This window comes from Thunnus albacares, chromosome 7 (genome assembly GCF_914725855.1).
Source record: "Thunnus albacares chromosome 7, fThuAlb1.1, whole genome shotgun sequence".
NCBI lineage: Eukaryota > Metazoa > Chordata > Actinopteri > Scombriformes > Scombridae > Thunnus > Thunnus albacares.
The window spans coordinates 7,121,047-7,140,737 of NC_058112.1; the positions used below are offsets into that span (position 1 = coordinate 7,121,047).

General features: G+C 39.3%; 2 protein-coding genes and 3 non-coding genes across 7 annotated transcripts in view; 2 read left to right on the forward strand and 3 right to left on the reverse strand.

Annotated features, from left to right (window-relative positions):
- Positions 1-3,765: 3,765 nt before the first annotated feature.
- On the reverse strand, positions 3,766-11,957 carry fam169b (family with sequence similarity 169 member B). Of its 3 annotated transcripts, none has more exons than XM_044356303.1 (10): positions 11,799-11,957; positions 11,052-11,168; positions 10,277-10,421; positions 9,895-9,961; positions 9,721-9,806; positions 7,730-7,892; positions 6,168-6,350; positions 5,475-5,600; positions 5,271-5,341; positions 3,766-4,474 (listed from the first exon to the last, which is right to left on the reverse strand). In XM_044356303.1, exons 3-10 carry the CDS (start codon positions 10,397-10,399, stop codon positions 4,145-4,147), a joined length of 1,149 nt encoding a protein of 382 aa, XP_044212238.1. In that variant the 5' UTR covers positions 10,400-10,421; positions 11,052-11,168; positions 11,799-11,957; the 3' UTR covers positions 3,766-4,144. The 3 variants fall into 3 exon arrangements, with proteins under 3 accessions (XP_044212238.1, XP_044212236.1, XP_044212237.1); XM_044356301.1 differs by having other exon boundaries at positions 9,895-9,997; XM_044356302.1 differs by lacking the exon at positions 11,052-11,168 and having other exon boundaries at positions 9,895-9,997.
- Positions 9,169-9,240, reverse strand: trnap-cgg. Its single transcript has one exon. It is a non-coding gene; the product is annotated as a tRNA-Pro (tRNA).
- A 1,057-nt stretch (positions 11,958-13,014) lies between the features above and the next one.
- Positions 13,015-19,691, forward strand: part of ldhd (lactate dehydrogenase D) — a 36,628-nt gene continuing 29,951 nt past the window's right edge. The window contains exon 1 of the mRNA XM_044356299.1: positions 13,015-13,154. Coding sequence (XP_044212234.1) covers positions 13,062-13,154 — 93 coding nt within the window. The 5' untranslated portion in view covers positions 13,015-13,061. The remainder of the gene's footprint in view (positions 13,155-19,691) is intronic.
- trnal-cag lies at positions 18,723-18,805 on the forward strand. The gene has a single exon. It is a non-coding gene; the product is annotated as a tRNA-Leu (tRNA).
- On the reverse strand, positions 19,008-19,078 carry trnag-gcc. The gene has a single exon. It is a non-coding gene; the product is annotated as a tRNA-Gly (tRNA).

Genomic DNA, 19,691 nt, shown 5'->3' on the forward strand with positions numbered 1-19,691 from the left:
AGTTGTGCAAGAGATGAGGAAAAATGTATGTTGCATGCGGTGCGATGTGTCAAAGGACAGGTTCTCTATTTTTCAAGTGTATCTTAAAACAGTCAGGTGACCATATGAATAGTGAAAGAGGTTTTCCTCGCTGTAATCATTCCTCCTGTTCACACTGGCTATTAACAGATCCCTTTCAAATGTGCTTTCAATGTAAGCGATGGGGGCCAAAATTCACAGTTGTTTTGTGCAAAAATGCATTTAAAAGTTGATGTGAAGCTTATATGGGGCTTCAGCAGGCTGAGTTAGTCATATCAAGTGGATATCTGACACATTTACATTTTCTTGGGATCAAATTCCCTCTTTGAGCTTCCTTGAACAGTGTTTCCTGTTGAGCTGTGGTGGAAGTATAATGACAAAAAGAGGGAGTTTGGCACTAAAAAGACTAACATTGAAAGATATCAACTTGATTTGACTTATTTGGACTCTGAAATTTCATATCAGCTTCAGATAAACTTTTAAATACATTTTGCATAGAAGGAGGGCTGTGGATTTTGTCCCCCATCACTTACCTTGCAAGTGCATTATGTGTTGTGGTTTGCAATGTGGACCCAAACGCAGACACAGACTAGAGTGGAGATGAATGAATAAGGGCTTTATTGCCAGTGAAGTAATGAATGGAGGTAGATGGAGTGGGGATGAAGCAGGCTGAGGCAGAGGACTGGAGAGCTGAGATGATTGAGGGAGAATGGCAAGGGCTGGCAGAAGGGAGCAGGTGGTAGATGTGGTCAGTAGCTGAGTTGTGGTCCAGGAGCACTGGACAGAGAAATAGCAGTTAGCAATAATACCAAACTTGGTATTATCACTATAAACAATTGGGAGGCCTGAAGCATGAGCTACCACTGAAGTAGATACAACAATCTGGAATCTGACAATGAGTGGGTGAATAGCTGGAGTAGATATACTGCAAGCTGATGAGAGGCAGGTGAGCAGACTGGGAGGGGTGATGAGCTGATTGCAGACAGGAGTGTAGGGCTGGGAGCCAGGAGAGCCACACCCAGGCCAACACACAGACCCACACAAATAAAACATAGAGAGAGAGAGAGAGACAGACAGGGGAGCACTAGCCAAATTGTCGGCATGCCATGTGCTCAGTCACCAGGTAACTGCAGCCATCTTGCTATTGTCTTCCCTACACACACACACACACACACACACACACACACACTCACACTCACACGTGTATATAGGTACACTTAGCTAGATTAGTATTGTGTGTTAATTTTACCCTTTTGTTAAATAAATGCTTTTGGATATACCTGTTGTCTGTTTTAATGTTGCACAAGAATAAGTTTTGCCAACCTCTGCTCTGTAAAGAACCCCAAATCCTTCAACCTGAACTAGCTATTGATATGGTGATTTTGTTTATAGTTATTAAATTAATTATTAATCAAAGTCCCAAATTCATAGATTAGTACACTTTGAGACTGAATTGGCTATCTTTTTCCCTGAGTCCAGGGTGGTGCCCCGTTATTATTAATTCTTATTAATAATTGTATTGATTTTAATAATTAACGATTATCTTTGATAATCGTCAATTATTGCTGATAGCCAAACTTGTAGCCATGGTCCAACAACTTTGTGCCAATTTTGGACCTTGAATAAACGCTATCTCCTCCTAGGGTGTTAATGGTATCGGCTTCAAACTTTAATACATGACTTATCACACTGTGTTGAGCAAAAGTTATAAAAAACTTTGCAATAACTCGAACGGTTTAGATCTAGGAAGCCCTGAAAGTTGTAGTGTGACATCACACCTTACAATGTAAACCAATGAGGAGGCAATCTCTGGGCATGGACTTTGTGCCAAACTGGCAAAGTGGCAAACTGTCTAAACTAAAAGTCCGACCACTTTCAAACCTGTATCAGTGGATTTGCAAAAAAAATGTGATTTTTAATGTAAGATTTGGCCAAAGTTATGGGATTTATGAGGATATTACTTTTTTTTCAAGGAGTACATGTGCTCCTAAATGAAAAAAAATTAGGAGCACACATATAACTTTAGGAGCACACTGAAAAATGTTCAAGTAACAGTTTCTTAAAGAAAACAATTCATTACATACATATTCACAATTTATCATATACATATTTAAACTCTGTGTGTGTGTATGTAAATCACAATTTATGTTGTTTTTAGGGGTGCTCGATTATGGCAAAAATCATAATCACGATTATCTTGTTCAATATTGAATCACAATTATTTAACACAATTACTTTTTGACTGTCATTTTTGCCAGTTGCCGATGTTGATATATGCATATATTTTTTCCACTTGGCTGAGGAGACTATTACACATGCAATCATATATTGTACTAATGATCAAGAAAGACTATAGCCAATATGAGGGAAGAACTTGAATGCTGAGCTACTGAACTCCAGTCTTCCTAAGTTCTTCCTTCATATATTGTCTTTCTTGATCATAGTATAATCTATGCTTACATGCATAATAGCCTCCTCAGCCAGCTGGTAAAAATATGTGCATATATCGGCATCGGCAATCGGCCACAATGAGTTGGAAATATCAGCATATTGGATATCGGCAAAAATCCAATGTCGTGCATCCCTAGTTAAAAGTCTTTCCATTCCTAAAAATAGACTTGATGAAAATTAGAAAATTAATTTGTTTTACACACAAACTCATCAAGGGTTTTTCAATTTACTAATTGAAATTCAAGTGAATGGGCACAAAACTTGCATGATTTTTATGACACAGGTGTGAGCAAGGCAGCCATGTCTCACCCTGCAGAAAATTCTCATCCTCACACTGTTGAGATTTGATGTTTCGCCATGACAGAGGAAGTTGCTATAACTTTATTGTAAATGCTCCAGTCTGCACCAAACTTTACATGTTTGATAAGACTCCCGGCCTGAACACGTGTACATGACAATATTCCATCAGTGATGCAAACTGGCTGAATAGCGCCCCCTACGAAATTTCAGTAAAGCAGCCCCAACAGTGGGCAAAACAGTGGACAAAGGAAGTGATGTTTATCTCCTTCTTGCACTGTCTGAAAACAGCCCGGGTCTAAAGACATCTAAGTGCCCGTCACAGAAGCCATTCGATTGCACCACGGCCCGACATGCGCAATGGCGCGAAGGCCCATTCAACGCTGCTTGCAGCTTTAATTTAGTAGCTAAAATTTCGAAATAAGTACTTTTTACTTCCACAAAGTGTGATCTTAAATGTCTGTTTGCCATAATGTGTTAATGAACATACTGTATTTGCATCTTTAACACTAGTCTTTTCACATCCCTTTATATGCAGGTGTCCCTATTTTGCTAGCTGATTGATTTGTTGCAGTCAGTTAATTAACTTTCATAGTACTTCTTCAGTCTTTATATAGCTCATTATATACATATAGTGACTAAAGAAATTGTTTGACATTTTAAGAAATACGCTGATTCACTTTCTTGCCAAAAGTTGGACAAGAACATGCCAGCTGATTCCCTTTGTCTATTTACTGTTTTCCCTTTTATACTAAACTAAGCTAACTGGCTGCTGCCTATGGCTTCATATATGATATTTGTCTGTACAGTGAAGAAGTTTTAAAAGCCCTGTGCAACCTCACAGGCGTTTTCAGTTACCCTGATGAGTCATTTGAACTATGCTCGGCATTATGTGAGGTCACCAAACTCCACGTGCTAATAAGAATCATGAAAGGTGCAATTTGTCCCGCTTGCCAAATTAACAGGAAAGTCAGGGAGAGGTCAATAAAGTGCAGCCTGTACATTTCCACAGTCCTGAGAAGACCTCTTATCAGCCAGAATGAAGTCACTCAAGTTGGTTTACTGCAGTATGAGTGTGCAGGGCCTTAATATTAAAACAAAACAGTTACACCACGTTAATGTCCTGACAAGGGTAAAACAGCATCCATATCAAAATACTTGCATATTATACCAAAATAGTTTATGTTTTGTGGTAGTACTTGCAATGTATTATACTATTTATTTATTCATTCATATATCAGTCTAAAAAGTCCATAAATACAGTATAAAGGACAACAAAATTTACTTTGGTATAGCATCTACTTAATCTGTAATAAGACTGTCTTCTGAGGGCTGGTTTCACACACAAGACCTCTGTATGTACATATGCGTGTTTAACTCATGTCCTTCTGACTCGTTTGGAACCTCCAAGTGTTCTCTGTGCCTCTGGCTTCTCTCTGTGAGGGTTTGCAGATACAGAGGGCTTGGATTTCAGAGCTTGTTTTGTGTTTAGAGACTTTAGTGGTCTGGTGGGAGGTCCAGGGTCCAGATCATGAGCATGGGCTGCAGGGCTACATCCTGTTCCAGAGGTCTTGCTGCTTCGGGAGGTTACTTCTTGGCTTGGATCACAAGGTTTAACTGGTTGTTCAGCAGAGTCTATTATCAGTGGAACGGTCATATTACAGGTATGCAGTGAGGCCAAGTCCGGTTTGGAATGACATGTCTGCGTCTAAAAAAACAGAAGACTCTGAGACTCTTGTGCAATATGACTGATTACACTCATGTATTCTGGGTGTACTGTTCTGAGAAATAAATCTTAATTATTGTTACGACTCAGTGAAGCACAGAATGTGATTGTGCATAATAGATGTGTTCTGAACAGGGAGTTCTCCTGTGACCTTGAATAATGATACTTAAAAACGTCTCATGTTGACAAAGACTACTCTGTTCAGAGGATAGTCTGTAATTCACTGTATGCACTGTAAATTCTCTTAATTCATCATATATGTATGTATGTATGTATGTATGTATGTGTATATATATATATATATATATATATATATATATATGTATATATATATATATATATATATATATATATATATATATATACACACAATGCACACCAGTACATCACCACCACCCACTATGATCTCAATAATAAACATAAAGTAGAATTATCACCTTTCTGACAATTTCAACAAAAACTGAAAATGTGTAAGCTTCGTAAAGCTTTGCACAGGTTTACCTAATGAAGCGGCTGGTGAATGTATATTAGGTATTAGTCTGTGATGGATTTGTACACCAAATACCCTTATCTACTCAATCAGTTATGCCCTACATTTCCCAGAATGCCTTTTAGTAAAACTCATGAGAACTTCCATCCATCCACCAATGTTTGCATATTTGCTTATTCTATCAAGGGGTGCTGAAGCCTGCAGAAATTCAGAGCACATCAGCAGTAACTGGTTTTTGTTTTTTTGGGGTTTTTTTCAGGGATTTGTCTTTTAAATTTAGATTTTCACCTTCTGAGACGAGTCATCTCCGTCATTCCTCATGGTTCTTCCTGAAGCTGGCTTGCTTTCCTCATTGGTATCTGGAAAGACAACAGCTGTTGGTTGCCTGTGGTAAGTGGACCTTGATTTCAGATTTTTTTAAGATTTAAAATGTTGTTTCTAAGGTCAAGAATGAGTTTTCATGCTCAATGTAAAAGATGATATAATCTCTACTGGAGGAGTAGCGGCCCAGCTGGATGTTCAGCCAGATGTTTCGTCGTTGAGCCCATCCCCCTGGAGCCTCCACCTCATACAGACGCTCTCCATGTTCCTCGTGCATCTGCAGGAACTGACTGCACACTGAACACACAGGAGACACAATCACATAACCTGTTGATGGGTTGCTAGATAGAAAGATCACTTTACAAAAAACGAGAGTTTGAGCATAACACACACACCTGTGTTGCATTCATATCACATGCCTCCTTCCTAAAATTTAAATAATGTTCAAATACTACCTGGGATCTCTGTGGGGTTTGTGGGGAAGTGTGGGAATTAGTTTCATTAGTAGTTTCATTTGAGGAAAAACCCCAAAATTAAATTAAGAGAAGGGTAAAACTACTTCAGTTTTAGTGTGTCTTGACAGTTAAATGATTGATCTGTTATGAAACGTAGATACACCATCACCAAGCACGTGTGCGTATGAACATTTCTTAGTAATTACTTTTCTTAGTTATTCCCATGTGGCATGAGCGCAGCCAATGCAACACTGCAACAACCACTGACTGGAAATATGCAATCTTCTGCCAAATATTACAAATCATCTGACAAACATGTCCCTTAGATAAGAATGAAGGAAGGGAAATCTAGAATGTAAATAGACAAAAAGTTTTTTTGGGAGGGAGGTAAAGGAGGAACTTAGCTGACCTGCCACCATGCTGGGTGATAGTGGAGCGCTGACTCCCAGCACCTCCTCTCTGGAGAAAGAGGAGCAGAAATCATCCAGCATCTGAAGGCCGAAGCCTCTCCGTCTCCAGCTCTTCCTCACCAGCACTGTGTCTAGAACAGGCAGCATGTAGCATCGACCGCTCCAGCTGTCACACAGACTGCCTGAAACATTGAGTGGAAGAGTTACTGTTTGAAAAAATGTAGCAAACCACAGTAAATATTTGGTCTACTGTGGTACACAGTCTGACTGACTTTGGATTTTTAAGGCCAAAACCAGCCAATTATTGAGCCAACATTTGAGCCTTAAAAAAATAAGATCGTTATGTACTGCTCAATTTTTTTTTACATGAAAACATAACATTTAAAGTTATAACCTGTATGATTTTCATAAAATCACAGTCAGTTTTTGATACTATTAATGTCCAGCATTTTTCTGCAATAACCATTTAATGTATTTATATACAGAAATTACCTCCATATAGAAGTTTTCATTGTTAGTGGTGGAGTCTGCCATCACTGCACTGGATTCAAGTTGCGTGTAACCTAGTGTAGTTTTATGTGTCTACTGTTTACTCTCTTTACACTGTATCACAGCTGTAATGGAAACCCAGCATCCTACTGCAACTGCTTTACATTTAAAGCGTTCAATTGTTGTGTTCCCGTGGTTAGCACCAATTGCAATCGTTCATCAAAATGCATCTACCAAACAAAACAACTGTCATTTTGAGCATTTTTTGACAGCACATAAACAGATCAACTCCTCAGCAAGCTAACCAACTGTACAATGTCCTGCTTCTGTGTGGAAAGATACTTGCATCTTATGTGCAGCATGAAATCAGGATGTAGTTGCAATTATTTTTTACCTGCTACCAACAAGACTTTAGGATGACACAGAACAGCTACTGTACTGGCCACATGTTCTATTTACCCGGAGAGTGATTGCTATTGTATATGGTGTTGCATTTTCCTTATAGTGCCACCCATTAACCCATGCATATGGAATATCTCGTAATGTAACAGGTGTCAATACTCTTTTTCTCACCACTTGGGACTGGGACCACTTTAGAATGTGGTTGTTGGATGTGAGTCTAATATTCACTCTCCTTTTGAATCTGGTTTGGTCTCCTGAGAAAAACATTTGGCTCTTCAGCAGCATAATGTTCGACTTTCTGTCACTGTCTATCTATTGTTCGGTGCTGGGCAGGTAGTGTGCAATGGGGGTTATCTGAGCTTTTTGCTGGAAACAGTTGTCTGCTGTTGGACATAAGGTCGTTGATGTCATAAAAGAGCTGCAGAGATAGGTGATAAATATAAATGCTGTATACGGATGTAAATCATCTGAAGACAGGTTTATGGACATTGTTTTACTGTGTGGTTGTGACTTTTTGTTGGTTGAGATAAATTTACTTTACTGTGAAGTGGAAGTAACATGTGGTAAATAGATTTTGTCCTTCTGGAGGAACAAATACTTATGTTAAAACTGTACTAGGCAAGATTTACATGTAAAAAAAGAAATCTCTCATTCTCCTCCTCCATCGTACCTTTGTGTTTGACTGTGTAGAAGCCGACTGCCTGGCCGTCTCTCCACAACAGTTTGCAGCTCTCTGTGCGGGGATGTGGGGAGAACAACACTTCCTCCTGTGAAGACCGCTCTACTACCTGACTGAGCAGGAACACAATCACCCTCTCCATAATTGTCTGCACCTGGGGAAAATACTCCGAATTAGAAAGCTCACCAACGTGGATGAAAACAAATAGTAAACAAACAAGTGAACACACACACAGCTCTGGTAAAAATTATGTAATGATGAAGCTGTTATCATTAAATTTCACCCCACTCCACTTTAATGTAATGATTATATCTGAATACAAGTTCATTAAGTAATGTCAACAACAACATGTAATATCTACATAAATGTAAGCTAAACTGGTAGAAAACTGGCCAAGTTTACTTTGAATTTCTCTGAATGATGGTTTTTCAAAAAGGACCCTGAGAGGACTTCATATTTTATCTGATTACATTTAAGTAAAAAAAGAGCAATTTGTATTAATGCTTGCTACAATCATATCTTGTTTAATACAGTGTAGACCACAAATACAGGCTTGTAGTTCAATGTATAAAAGATAATCACATTCAAATCATGATCACAATATTGGTCAGAAAAACTGCAGTTAGATAGATGTCATATTGTAAAATCTCTTTTTCTCAAGATCATAAGTTAATTATGTTGTTATCTCAGGAAAACAAATATTTATTTTCTTGAGACAACAGAACAAATATCTAATTTTCACAAGAAAACAAAGCGCATATATTAGAAGTAACATTTAATTCAGCTAATCTGAACCTCTCAAACAGTATTCTGAAATTAACAATATCAAGTAGGGTCACTCAAATACTTTACATCCCTTTGTAAAGTTGCAGCTTCAGTCTTCTCCTTAAATAAAGAAGAAGAAAATAAAAAATACCTTGTTATCGTGGGATAACACTATTCGACTATTTGACTTGTTATCATGAAAGAACAAGTTTGTTATCCAAAGATAACAAGACATTTCACTTGTAATTTTAAGATGATGGGATAGAAAAAAATCACTGCAACCATGGCAACTCTTGGCTTCTGTACAATGGGCCTTAAAACTTGTATGCAAAGCCATCCAACACTGTCACTCCAAAGACATACACTTTCTTGCACTGTCATTCCAACTGTCATGTCAAAGTATTTGACTTGTTGACATCAGTATTCATCCATAAACTCACTTCCACCTCATGTCTGAACTCTGACTCATCTTTATACAAATCAGGATCAATACATGTGTTTTCTACATAGCTCCATGCAACATGACCCATGAAGAAGAAACTTTAGGATACACTGCTAAAATCTTGAGATGTGCACAGTGATTCACAAATTGACAGCATCAGCATGACATACAGTATTTGAGTCTAGGCTTAAAAGCTACCCTCTTTGTCACACATTTGCTTGTAGGGCTCGTCCGGGATTTGAACCCGGGACCTCTCACACCCGAAGCGAGAATCATACCCCTAGACCAACGAGCCCAGCGAAAGAATAATTATTTGCTTGCCACTCCAGGAAATTCTACAATTTAGTGATGAAGATACTGTACATGTTCCATAATTGGGCATCAGTCTTATGTGAGCAGAATCCAATCCAAAGATCACAGAGAAAAAAACTTCCCCTTTCATGAGGGCACAGACTCAATGTAGCTTGTCAAAGGAAATGGACAAACTTGGGTGAAATGTACCTGGAATTGAGTCTTAAGTAACATTTTTCCTTGTCCCTATTTTCTGACATTTATAGGCTAAATGATTAACTGAGAAAGATAACTGACAGATTTATCAGCAATGAAAGAAATCAGTAGTTGGAGACCTTTATTTCTGTATCTCCTCTGTAAGTTTTCAACACCTGGAACTAAGTAAATTCTAATTCTTTCCACACTGAGGAACCTTGATTTGTTTATCACTGTGTTGTAGTGATGCTGATGTAAAAACAGATGTACAGTAGGAAAGCCAAGTTACCGACACCAAGCCACTTCTAGATTTGCTGGATGTTCGTAAGACGTCGTCCACACACCACCACTTCCCATGCAGGTATAAAGCCACCACTGGAAGGTAGAGGAGAAGGAGTCAGAAGGAGTCTGTACATTTAGTGTGTCTTTGCGTGTGTGTATATGAGTGTGTGTGGTTCCAGACCTTGTGTTGGATGATCAGGGGGGTGAAGTGCCAGCACTGTACATCCAGGTTGGTCATCTTCAAACACCTGCAACTGGCTTATGTTATTTGCTGTTATTGCCACCTGAGTGGGATGACAGGAAAACCACTTCATGAACCTCTGCACTCTCTGATGTGAACACCAAGGCAGCAACAAACACTGTACTTTTTCTAATAAATACTTCCTCACAAAATGTTAATATTTTACAGGAGACATCTGAAGTGCCAAAATATTAACCTCCCCCCTAAAAACAATGTCAAAAGTATTTGAATATTGTGGATAAATTTGCTCCTATATGAATCAAGACAGTAAAAACCATAGTCATAAACATAAAAATTAGGGACATCAAATTTATTATAGTACCTTCAAGGTCTGTGACTGAAACCACTCATTCTCACAATGTCTGGACTCCAAAGAAGAGACGTACTGTTCAGATGCCGATCTCACGTCATTGTTATCCACAGCTGGGAGGTCTACAGGGTACATGGCCCTCTCAAAGGGAGTACAGCTGTTTGAGGCATAGTTACACATTTACAATGGTTTAAAAACATCAACAAACAGCAAAAGTGTCTCTTAACTTCATGGATGTAATGATATCAGTAGTGACTGGGGTGCACTACTCAACAGTCACCTCTGACTGTATTTTGTCCAGCTTCTCTTTGTCCAGTCTTTCCACCAGACTACGTTCAAATTTCTGGCAGTTTAACTTTGCCTTACTTCTGTAAACCCGGAAACTAAGAAGCAGGTGACTTATCATCTTTGGCAAACTGTCAGCTCCTTCTGGTAAATTCGGCACGTTAATTACCGTAACTAGCTGAACCTTTTTAAATTAAACATTAACTTTCAGGTCACACAGTTAACGAAGTCCATTCTCGGTGTACGTCAGTGTTTGGTTGCACGTGGAGGAGAGTGTTTCAATTCAAAGTAATTTTAAAGCCGCTTGAGTACATTAGCAAGATATTTTAGTTTCACGTTACTTTTGGTGGTTCAGAAAAGGTTTGAAGTGCTAATATATTAAGATGTTACGCTGTATACAAGACTGACAGTATGTGCTACTCCAGCTTATGCACATTGAACTGCTAACACAAACAAGTCAACACGTACGCATTAAACCTCAACAGCTTCAATTGATACTTACTTTAAGACTTAATACGTTCAGTAACAACGTGAATAGTAGAGTCTCACACAAGTTGACAGAACTGAAATTACAGCTGGGAGGTCTACAGGGTACATGGCCCTCTCAAAGGGAGTACAGCTGTTTGAGGCATAGTTACACATTTACAATGGTTTAAAAACATCAACAAACAGCAAAAGTGTCTCTTAACTTCATGGATGTAATGATATCAGTAGTGACTGGGGTGCACTAATCAACAGTCACCTCTGACTGTATTTTGTCCAGCTTCTCTTTGTCCAGTCTTTCCACCAGACTACGTTCAAATTTCTGGCAGTTTAACTTTGCCTTACTTCTGTAAACCCGGAAACTAAGAAGCAGGTGACTTATCATCTTCGGCAAGCTGTCAGCTCCTTCTGGTAAATTCGGCACGTTAATTACCGTAATTAGCTGAACCTTTTTAAATTAAACATTAACTTTCAGGTCACACAGTTAACGAAGTCCATTCTCGGTGTACGTCAGTGTTTGGTTGCACGTGGAGGAGAGTGTTTCAATTCAAAGTAATTTTAAAGCCGCTTGAGTACATTAGCAAGATATTTTAGTTTCACGTTACTTTTGGTGGTTCAGAAAAGTTTTGAAGTGCTAATATATTAAGATGTTACGCTGTATACAAGACTGACAGTATGTGCTACTCCAGCTTATGCACATTGAACTGCAAACACAAACAAGTCAACACGTACGCATTAAACCTCAACAGCTTCAATTGATACTTACTTTAAGACTTAATACGTTCAGTAACAACGTGAATAGTAGAGTCTCACACAAGTTGATAGAACTGGCTTTCGGCTCCACCTGTAACTTCCCTAAATGCCACTTTAAACCACCTTGGCTTCTTTTTTCTTTGACCTGCATCGCCACCATCTGACAGGAGAGACACATTACGTCTGTCCCGCTGCAATCTCCGTCAATTCTGCAAGCACGAGCCACAACAAGACCGGAAAACCAGAAGATGGACATCAAAATAACAGACATCCGAACCTTATGGTATGATAAAGTTACTGTCACATCAATTCCTACACGGACTTTTAAACTCACCTTAACTGCATTTTGTAGGACAATGCAATATAATGACATCACATAAATATCATCTTACAAGGGGCTGTGGTCCTAAATTGTTCCCGATGTGAGTTGTGCATCATAATAAATGTTTGGTTACTCCCTATATAAACACACGAGTGAACACACGAAAGCATAGCCAAAAGGGCCAAATGACACTAAGACACCTGGTTGGCTCAGTGAACTGGTGTAATAGTTTTCATGTCTCAGTCTGAACTGAATTGTAGACAAGCCGCATAGATGCCCCATAGTCTGCGTGAAAAGCCTGAAGTCTTTTTGACAATTGAATATGGCAGTACTCTAAAATGCAGGAAATAATGTGCACCAGTTTTTCGCACCATAACAAGCAAATTCAAACTTTAGAAATATTCTTCATGTAATGGAACTGTTGGTGTGATTAATTATGTGGCAAGCTGAGGTCAGCATATACAGTATAACAACACAGAGGTTTACAAACTACTTATCGAGTTTCAAAATCAGGGAATATACAGTAAATAAGCTTATATTTCCTGCTATTTGCTCACTTGTGTTCTATAGTCATTATGAAAATATCATACTATGCTGGTTCTACCCCCTTTCAACATGGCACAGGCATGTGGTCTCCAGCCTTTTTTTGCATAATAAGCACCAAAAAGAAAGACAATCATTTTATGTACTTCTTTACTTATGTTTAATGTCTGTACTAAACAACAGCAATGACAGATAAAACTGAAAGTTGACCAACACAGCTTTTATCCTGAGTATAAATGTAACTTTTATCATTTAAATTTGGTGAGGTTATTGTTACATTTTACAATAAAACAGTTTTTCATGAACTTGGTTGTATATGCTGTATTGTATTCTGAAAAGAATTGAAAGGAAGTCGTGTGTTGCCTAATGTTTTACAATTTATATTTGCAAAACATAAGACAATAGTAAATTATGTTGCTTAGTTTGAAACCGAGCCGACAGCTGCAGTCTCTTAGGCATTGCTTCCTGCAATGTCACAACATAAAATCGGGAATCAGCGCCAGAGTAAGTGCTTTTTAAAATAAAGAGTTTTATTTCAGTGTATCGTATTAGGAGGTCACGTGCTGCGGCAGCAGGTCGAAGGTTTAGTGTGTTTGGTGTAGAGACTGAGGACACTGTGCTTACTATTTCTGCGTATATCTTATGGAGTTGTTAACATTTTAACAATCCTGCAAAATAACTAATAGTACGCAACCTAATAGCATTTTGGATATACCTACTAGCTTAGTAGTACCTGTACTTGTTGTAGTACCAACCTTTTCTAGCATTACAGACTATGAACTAGAAAATATTACTAATTGAACTGAGCTATAAACTAGCCGAAAGGTTGACGTTAACTATGGTAATGTTAGTGCGTTTAATAGTTGCCCTATTTGAAGAGTTTTGGGATAATGTTAACATTAAGCAACCTTGTTTTATATTGTGTGATAGCTAGCCAACTTCTTTCGACACACTTTGTGTGGCTGGCAGTGGTAGAATTCGCGGCATGCTTTTACATTTATGTATGTGTGTGGTACTTTGCTTGATTTGTGTAGCTTCTATAGCCTATATGAGGAACATTTTGCTCTGGCAAAGTATGAACTTAATGCCAATGTAAGTTGTGCTATCTACTGAACTGTTTATGATGACATCTTCTCTTATTCTTGGTTGCTGTTAGGGGTCAAATAATTGTTAGTTACACTGATGCTTTCCGTCTATTCATTACTTAGTTGACAGGAATGAATGTCTGTTTAGCTTGGATGCTTGTCTGGGTAAAAAAAAAAACAACAACAACAACAACATCACATTGGCCGGGAATCGAACCGGTGCTTCCCGCTTGGAAAGCGAGAATTCTACTACCAACCACCTAACGCCAGATGTGTCTAAAAATGGTGAATCCTCAGTCTTGACTTTCAGGCTACAAACCTGTTCACACGTATAATTTCAAGCAAGCAAACAGTGCTCACATGTGTTTGCAATTAGTCCACGTCTAATTTCAACAGTTCAAACAGTGAAAGTGAGGAGCTAATAAACAATGCACTACTGAGCACAACAATGAATAACTTCGAGAGGACACTGTCCTTAAACACACAGGCATTCCCATTTCTGCAATTAATGGCATGAAGACTATAGATACACCAATATGGAATCTCAGGGTTGATGTTTGTTGTGAGTGATACCACTACGATAACCAATAACATTATTACTACGGCCAAAAAATGTGAAGATGATAAGAAATATATATATTTTAAAGTGACACATTTATTTTATAACACCAGTGTTAGGAGTCTTCACAATCCCCACCACAAAGAATGTGTGTATACCACCTGCAACTGGTCAACAGTATCATGGTTGTCTTTGGACAGACTACTTGACTTGTTTTCTGTAGGCAAAATTTTGCCCTCAACTTCTTGTTTTGGGCAAAATTGGAGTACTAGCTCAGGTACGCGTTCAGGTTGCAGTCTCCCCTGTAGGCGTGGGTTCGAATCCCACTTCTGACAATGGTGTTTTAAATTGACGCTGGACCCTCTAATTGTAACTACGCATGTACTTATATGCCAGTAATTTGTTATTAGTTGGTGAATTATTATGTGTCCTGTTCTACAGAATATAAGTTCAGCAGAGCACATACTAGTGTATCATTCCCAACTCAGTGATCACTCTATATTTAAAAAGTGTCTGCTGTTGCATAAGAAAGTAAAATCTATTTTTACATTGGCCGGGAATTGCCTGGCCAATGCAGCTCCCATGAAGAAGGCCATCGACGACTTGCTCAACAAACACTGTGGGCAGAAGAACATGCTCAAGCATGTGGACCAGGACTATGCTACCCTTGTTAACAGCTCCTGTAGAGACCCAAACAGCATGCTCCACCCAACAACCAAATTACACATTGCACAATATGTAAAGCACCTGGCCAAGTTGATGAACACCAGCTCCTCTTTAAACACAAGCCCAGAAAAACTCCAAGACAGGCAGCAACTCTGGCACTCTCTGACAGTGGGGAGTGAAACTACTAGTGTCCCAGTTGTTACCATGCCTGTGGCAATAGTAAACCCACCTCAACCTGCTCAGACCCTGGCCACACCTCTAACCTAAGACTCCATCGAGAAGATCGTTAAAAACATCATGGAGAGGCAGCAGCAGCAACAGCCACAACAACAACTAGGAAAAAAGAAGCCACAGACAAAATCGTGTCTTTCCTGTGGCCAAAGTCCAGATATGAGAACGATGGTTCCTCCATCCACTTCTTCTTCCAACAAGGTCCTGTCTGATACTTTTACTGCTCCAATAAGGTTTTTAAAACTTATGGTGCTGAAGGTTTGACAAATCCTAAAATGCCCTTCAAAGACTTTGCAGATTCTTTCAGCAGGAACTGGATGCCACAAAGAAGAATGTGGAGGAGAGAGGACAACAGAAAAGAAAAAGGGCAGAATCGTAGCACACAGGTCGAAAGTGTCAATTCTGTAAAATGGAACTGAAGCAGGGCCCAAACAGTCCTCATATTCATGCAGGCTTCCCTGGAGTGGTGGGGAAATACATTTACTGTCCAGCAAAAGTCTTTTCACTATGCAAAGATCAGGGCATGGGCAAGGAGATGACCTGGAAAGAGTTCCAAGAGTCTCACTTTTATGAGATGGAAAGACAGAGATGGGAAGTTGAAAAGGGAAAATGAGACAGGGAGAGGGAGAGTGTTTTGTCATGTGTGTAAATATCTTTTGCTCATTTTATCCTTATTTTAAAATGCTCATTTTTCTATTTAGTATTTTATGAGACTGCTATTTTTATGTGTCAAATTGAGAAAGTGTTCTATTTTCAAAACACGAGTTCTGCAATTTCAAGTCTTTCTGTATATAGAATCAATCTGGTTACCTTTGCTGGACCCTCTGGTGGCTCACTCATTTCAATTATTTGTGTGCCTCAGAAGTTAGTTTTGCTCTGTCAAAGGACTAGCAGAACCTGCAACTTTTTAATATTCTAATATATTAGTGCTGCAACAGTTATTCGATTAATCGATTAGGTGTAGACTATTAAATTAATCTATTAATAGTTTATATTAAACTATTTTGATGATTGATTAATCATTTGGAGTCTTTCTTATTTAAGAAAAAAAAGACCAAATTTTCTTAGTCCAGCTTCTCCAATGTTAATATTTTCTGGAGAACACCCTCAGTCCAACAGTCCTCAGCAGCTGGAACATAAACACAGTCAGGAGGACTGTCTTGGAGAGAGAGGAGAATGAGGGTGAGAAAATAGAGTCAAAATCAGGGCAGCAGTGTGTCTAAACACATCAAAACAAGGCAATAAGTTCAACAAACCATTCAAGTAGAGTTGCAATGATTAGCATATTCATCAATTAGTTGCCAACTATTAAATTAATAGCCAATTATTTTGATAATCGATTAATCGTTTTGTCATTTAAAAAAAAAAAATCTAAATTCTCTGATTTCAGCTACTCAAATGTGAATATTTTCTGGTTTCTTTAGTTCTATAGTATGTGTGGACAGTTAGTTTGGGACAAAACAAGACATTTGTTGAAGACATCATCTTGGGCTTTGGGAAACATTGATCAACATCAAGAAAATAATCAACACAGAAATCGATGATCAAAATAATTTTTAGTTGCAGCTCTATAATATATTTCATTTTTTATTTGAATTGTGTGTGTGTGTTTATGACCCAACACCACTGGTTCTATGTGTTTGATCAATATTATGACTGTTATAGTTGTCAAGAGTGTCTAATAAACAATATTTAATTCATCAATGTCTACATGTCTCATTGATAAATGAATGATAATTTAAACATGTTACACTGAGTAAGAAAACTCTGTAATATTATTTAATAGCCACATGTAAGTCAGGTACTTTATATTACTGGGCCATTAGGCCACACTAGGCCAAGTTTTGTCTTACTTTACTATTTTTGTCTTTATGTGCTAGCTTTGACTTCATTTGCATGAGGAATTATATGTTTGTTTTTCTTTTAAATTACTAGATTACTTAAAAAAGCCATAAACATTGCCACTTAGCTTTCTGCCACTACAATCTAATGATAAACTGAAGAAAAAGTGCACAATAAAGTAGCATTCATTTTTATTGATTCGAAATAGCTATTTATCTTTTATAATGTATGACAAGCATTGCCATGACCAGGATTCGAACCCGCATCCAGTCTGAAATTTTCACGTTAAACCTGCTGCATGAGAAAGCAGTTCAGCACCTTGGACAATGAGAAAAATGCTGCAATTTCATTGGCTGTCACTGTGTTCCACCTATACGCGACTGGCCCCTGCGCGGGAGCCGAGAATTCTACCACTGAACCACCAATGCTCAATGACGAGGAGAAATATGCAAGGATGAAGACACATATGGTAGTTGGACAGTTTCTAGTCTATATACTTCAAAGCTTGAAGAAGAGGTGCAGCCTGTGACATAATCTGTTGTGTTTATTATGAACAGACTTTTGTTCCCTGACTTCAGCCTCTTAGACAGGGCCTCCTCTCAATCACCTGAAGTACCTCACTAGAGCTACGGTACAAATGCATCCAAACGCATCCTTTCAATACACTGTATGAACTAATCTTGCCGTTAGAGTTAAAGCGAAGCTAACAAGTTTGCTAAGCGACAGTTAGCAGGCATGTAAGCTTGGAGAACTTCATTTGCCCTCTTTGTCTAGTGGACAAAACGGCGTGCAGTTTTGAAAGTAATGAGCGCAGTAAGGAGAAGGTCCAGGGGCCACGGTGACTTGCTAGCACCTGGACCAGACAGCAACTTAGACGTTAGCTCAGCACCAACAGCAGTTCTCCAACTGCTTTGTGGTGTGACCGCTTCAATGTGCGATGTACTGTAATGAATTGTCATGGCTTTTGTAGCTGAGACAATCCTATTCCTGGAAAGGTTCTGCTGTCATGCAGTGAAACCTTGCTGCATTGGCTGCGAATCGAACCCGGGCCTCCCACGTGGCAGGCGAGAATTCTACCACTGAACCATCAATGCTTGAAGAGTTCGCCAAACTGATATGCTGGCAGGATGAAGGCATGACTGGTATTTGGCCCATGTCATGTCAACATACTTGAGTAAACCTTGGGCAAGTTTGTCCAGAACGGCCATTTCCACTCACCTGCCCGTTGATATCACCCGAGCATACCTCTTGCCACCTGCGTGTTATGGCTGATGTATGAGGCGGGTGTCATGGAGAGGTGGGAGACGCGATACTTGTTTAAATGTGGGCATTTTCAGACAGTTTTCCAACAACCCCAGGCATCTCACAGAGTGGGCAAGAATTCTACCACTGAGCCACCAATTCTTGACAAGTCGATAATTTGTTGATATCTGGCCAATTTAAGTCCTTATACGTCACAGTTTGAGTAAAGGCTGAGCTAGTGTGCACAGACAGGCCAGCAAGTCAGAATCACTGCCTCCCAGTATATCGCCTGCAAGTGCAGTATATCACGTGCATCTGGTCGACATTGTCATGGTTGTTTTTGGACAGACTACTTGATTTGTTTTCAGTAAGCGTAACTTTGCCCTCAACTTCTTGTTTTGGGCAAAATTGGAGTACTGGCTCAGAAAATGCACTGCTCTGAGAAAAGTCAGGATGGCCGAGCGGTCTAAGGCGCTGCGTTCAGGTCGCAGTCTCCCCTGGAGGCGTGGGTTCGAATCCCACTTCTGACAATGGTGTTTTAAATTGACGCTGGACCCTCTAATTGTAACTACGCATGCACTTATATGCCAGTAATTTGTTATTAGTTGGTGAATTATTATGTGTCCTGTTCTACAGAACAGCAGAGCACATGCTAGTGTGTCATTCCCAACTCTGTGATGACTCCATATTTAAAAAGTGTCTGCTGTTGCATAAGAAAGTAAAAGCTATTTTTGCATTGGCCGGGAATCGAACCCGGGCCTCCCGCGTGGCAGGCGAGAATTCTACCACTGAACCACCAATGCTCGATGAGAAGGCGAAATATGCAATTACACGCTGCCAGGATGAAGACACATATGGTAGTTGGACAGTGTCTAGTCTATATACTTCAAAGCTTAAAGAAGAGGTGCAGCCTGTGACATAATCTGTTGTGTTTACTATGGACAGAGACTTTTGTTCCCTGACTTCAGCTTCTTAGACAGGGCCTCCTCCCAAGCACCTGAAGTACCTCACTAAAGCTACGGTACAAATGCATCCTTTCAATAAAGTGTATGAGCTAATCTCGCCGTTAGTTTTCGAGCGAAGCTAACAAGTTTGTTAACTGACAGTTGACAAGCTTGTAAGCTCGGAGAACTTCATTTCCCCTCTTCAATAGCTTTCTAGAATGGTGTGCAATGGTGAAAAAATGACAGGGGAAAGTAGGGAGAAGGTCGAGGAACCAGGGTGACATGCTAGCGCGCGGCCAGCCAGACCAGATAGCGACTTATACATTAGCTCAGCACCAACAGCAGTTCTCCAACTGCTTTGTGGTGTGACCGCTTCAATGTGCGTTGTACTGTAACGAATTGTTGTGGCTTTTGTAGGGAGCAGGTCCAAGGGCCACTTTCTAGCACCCGGCCGACCACACCAGATAGCGAC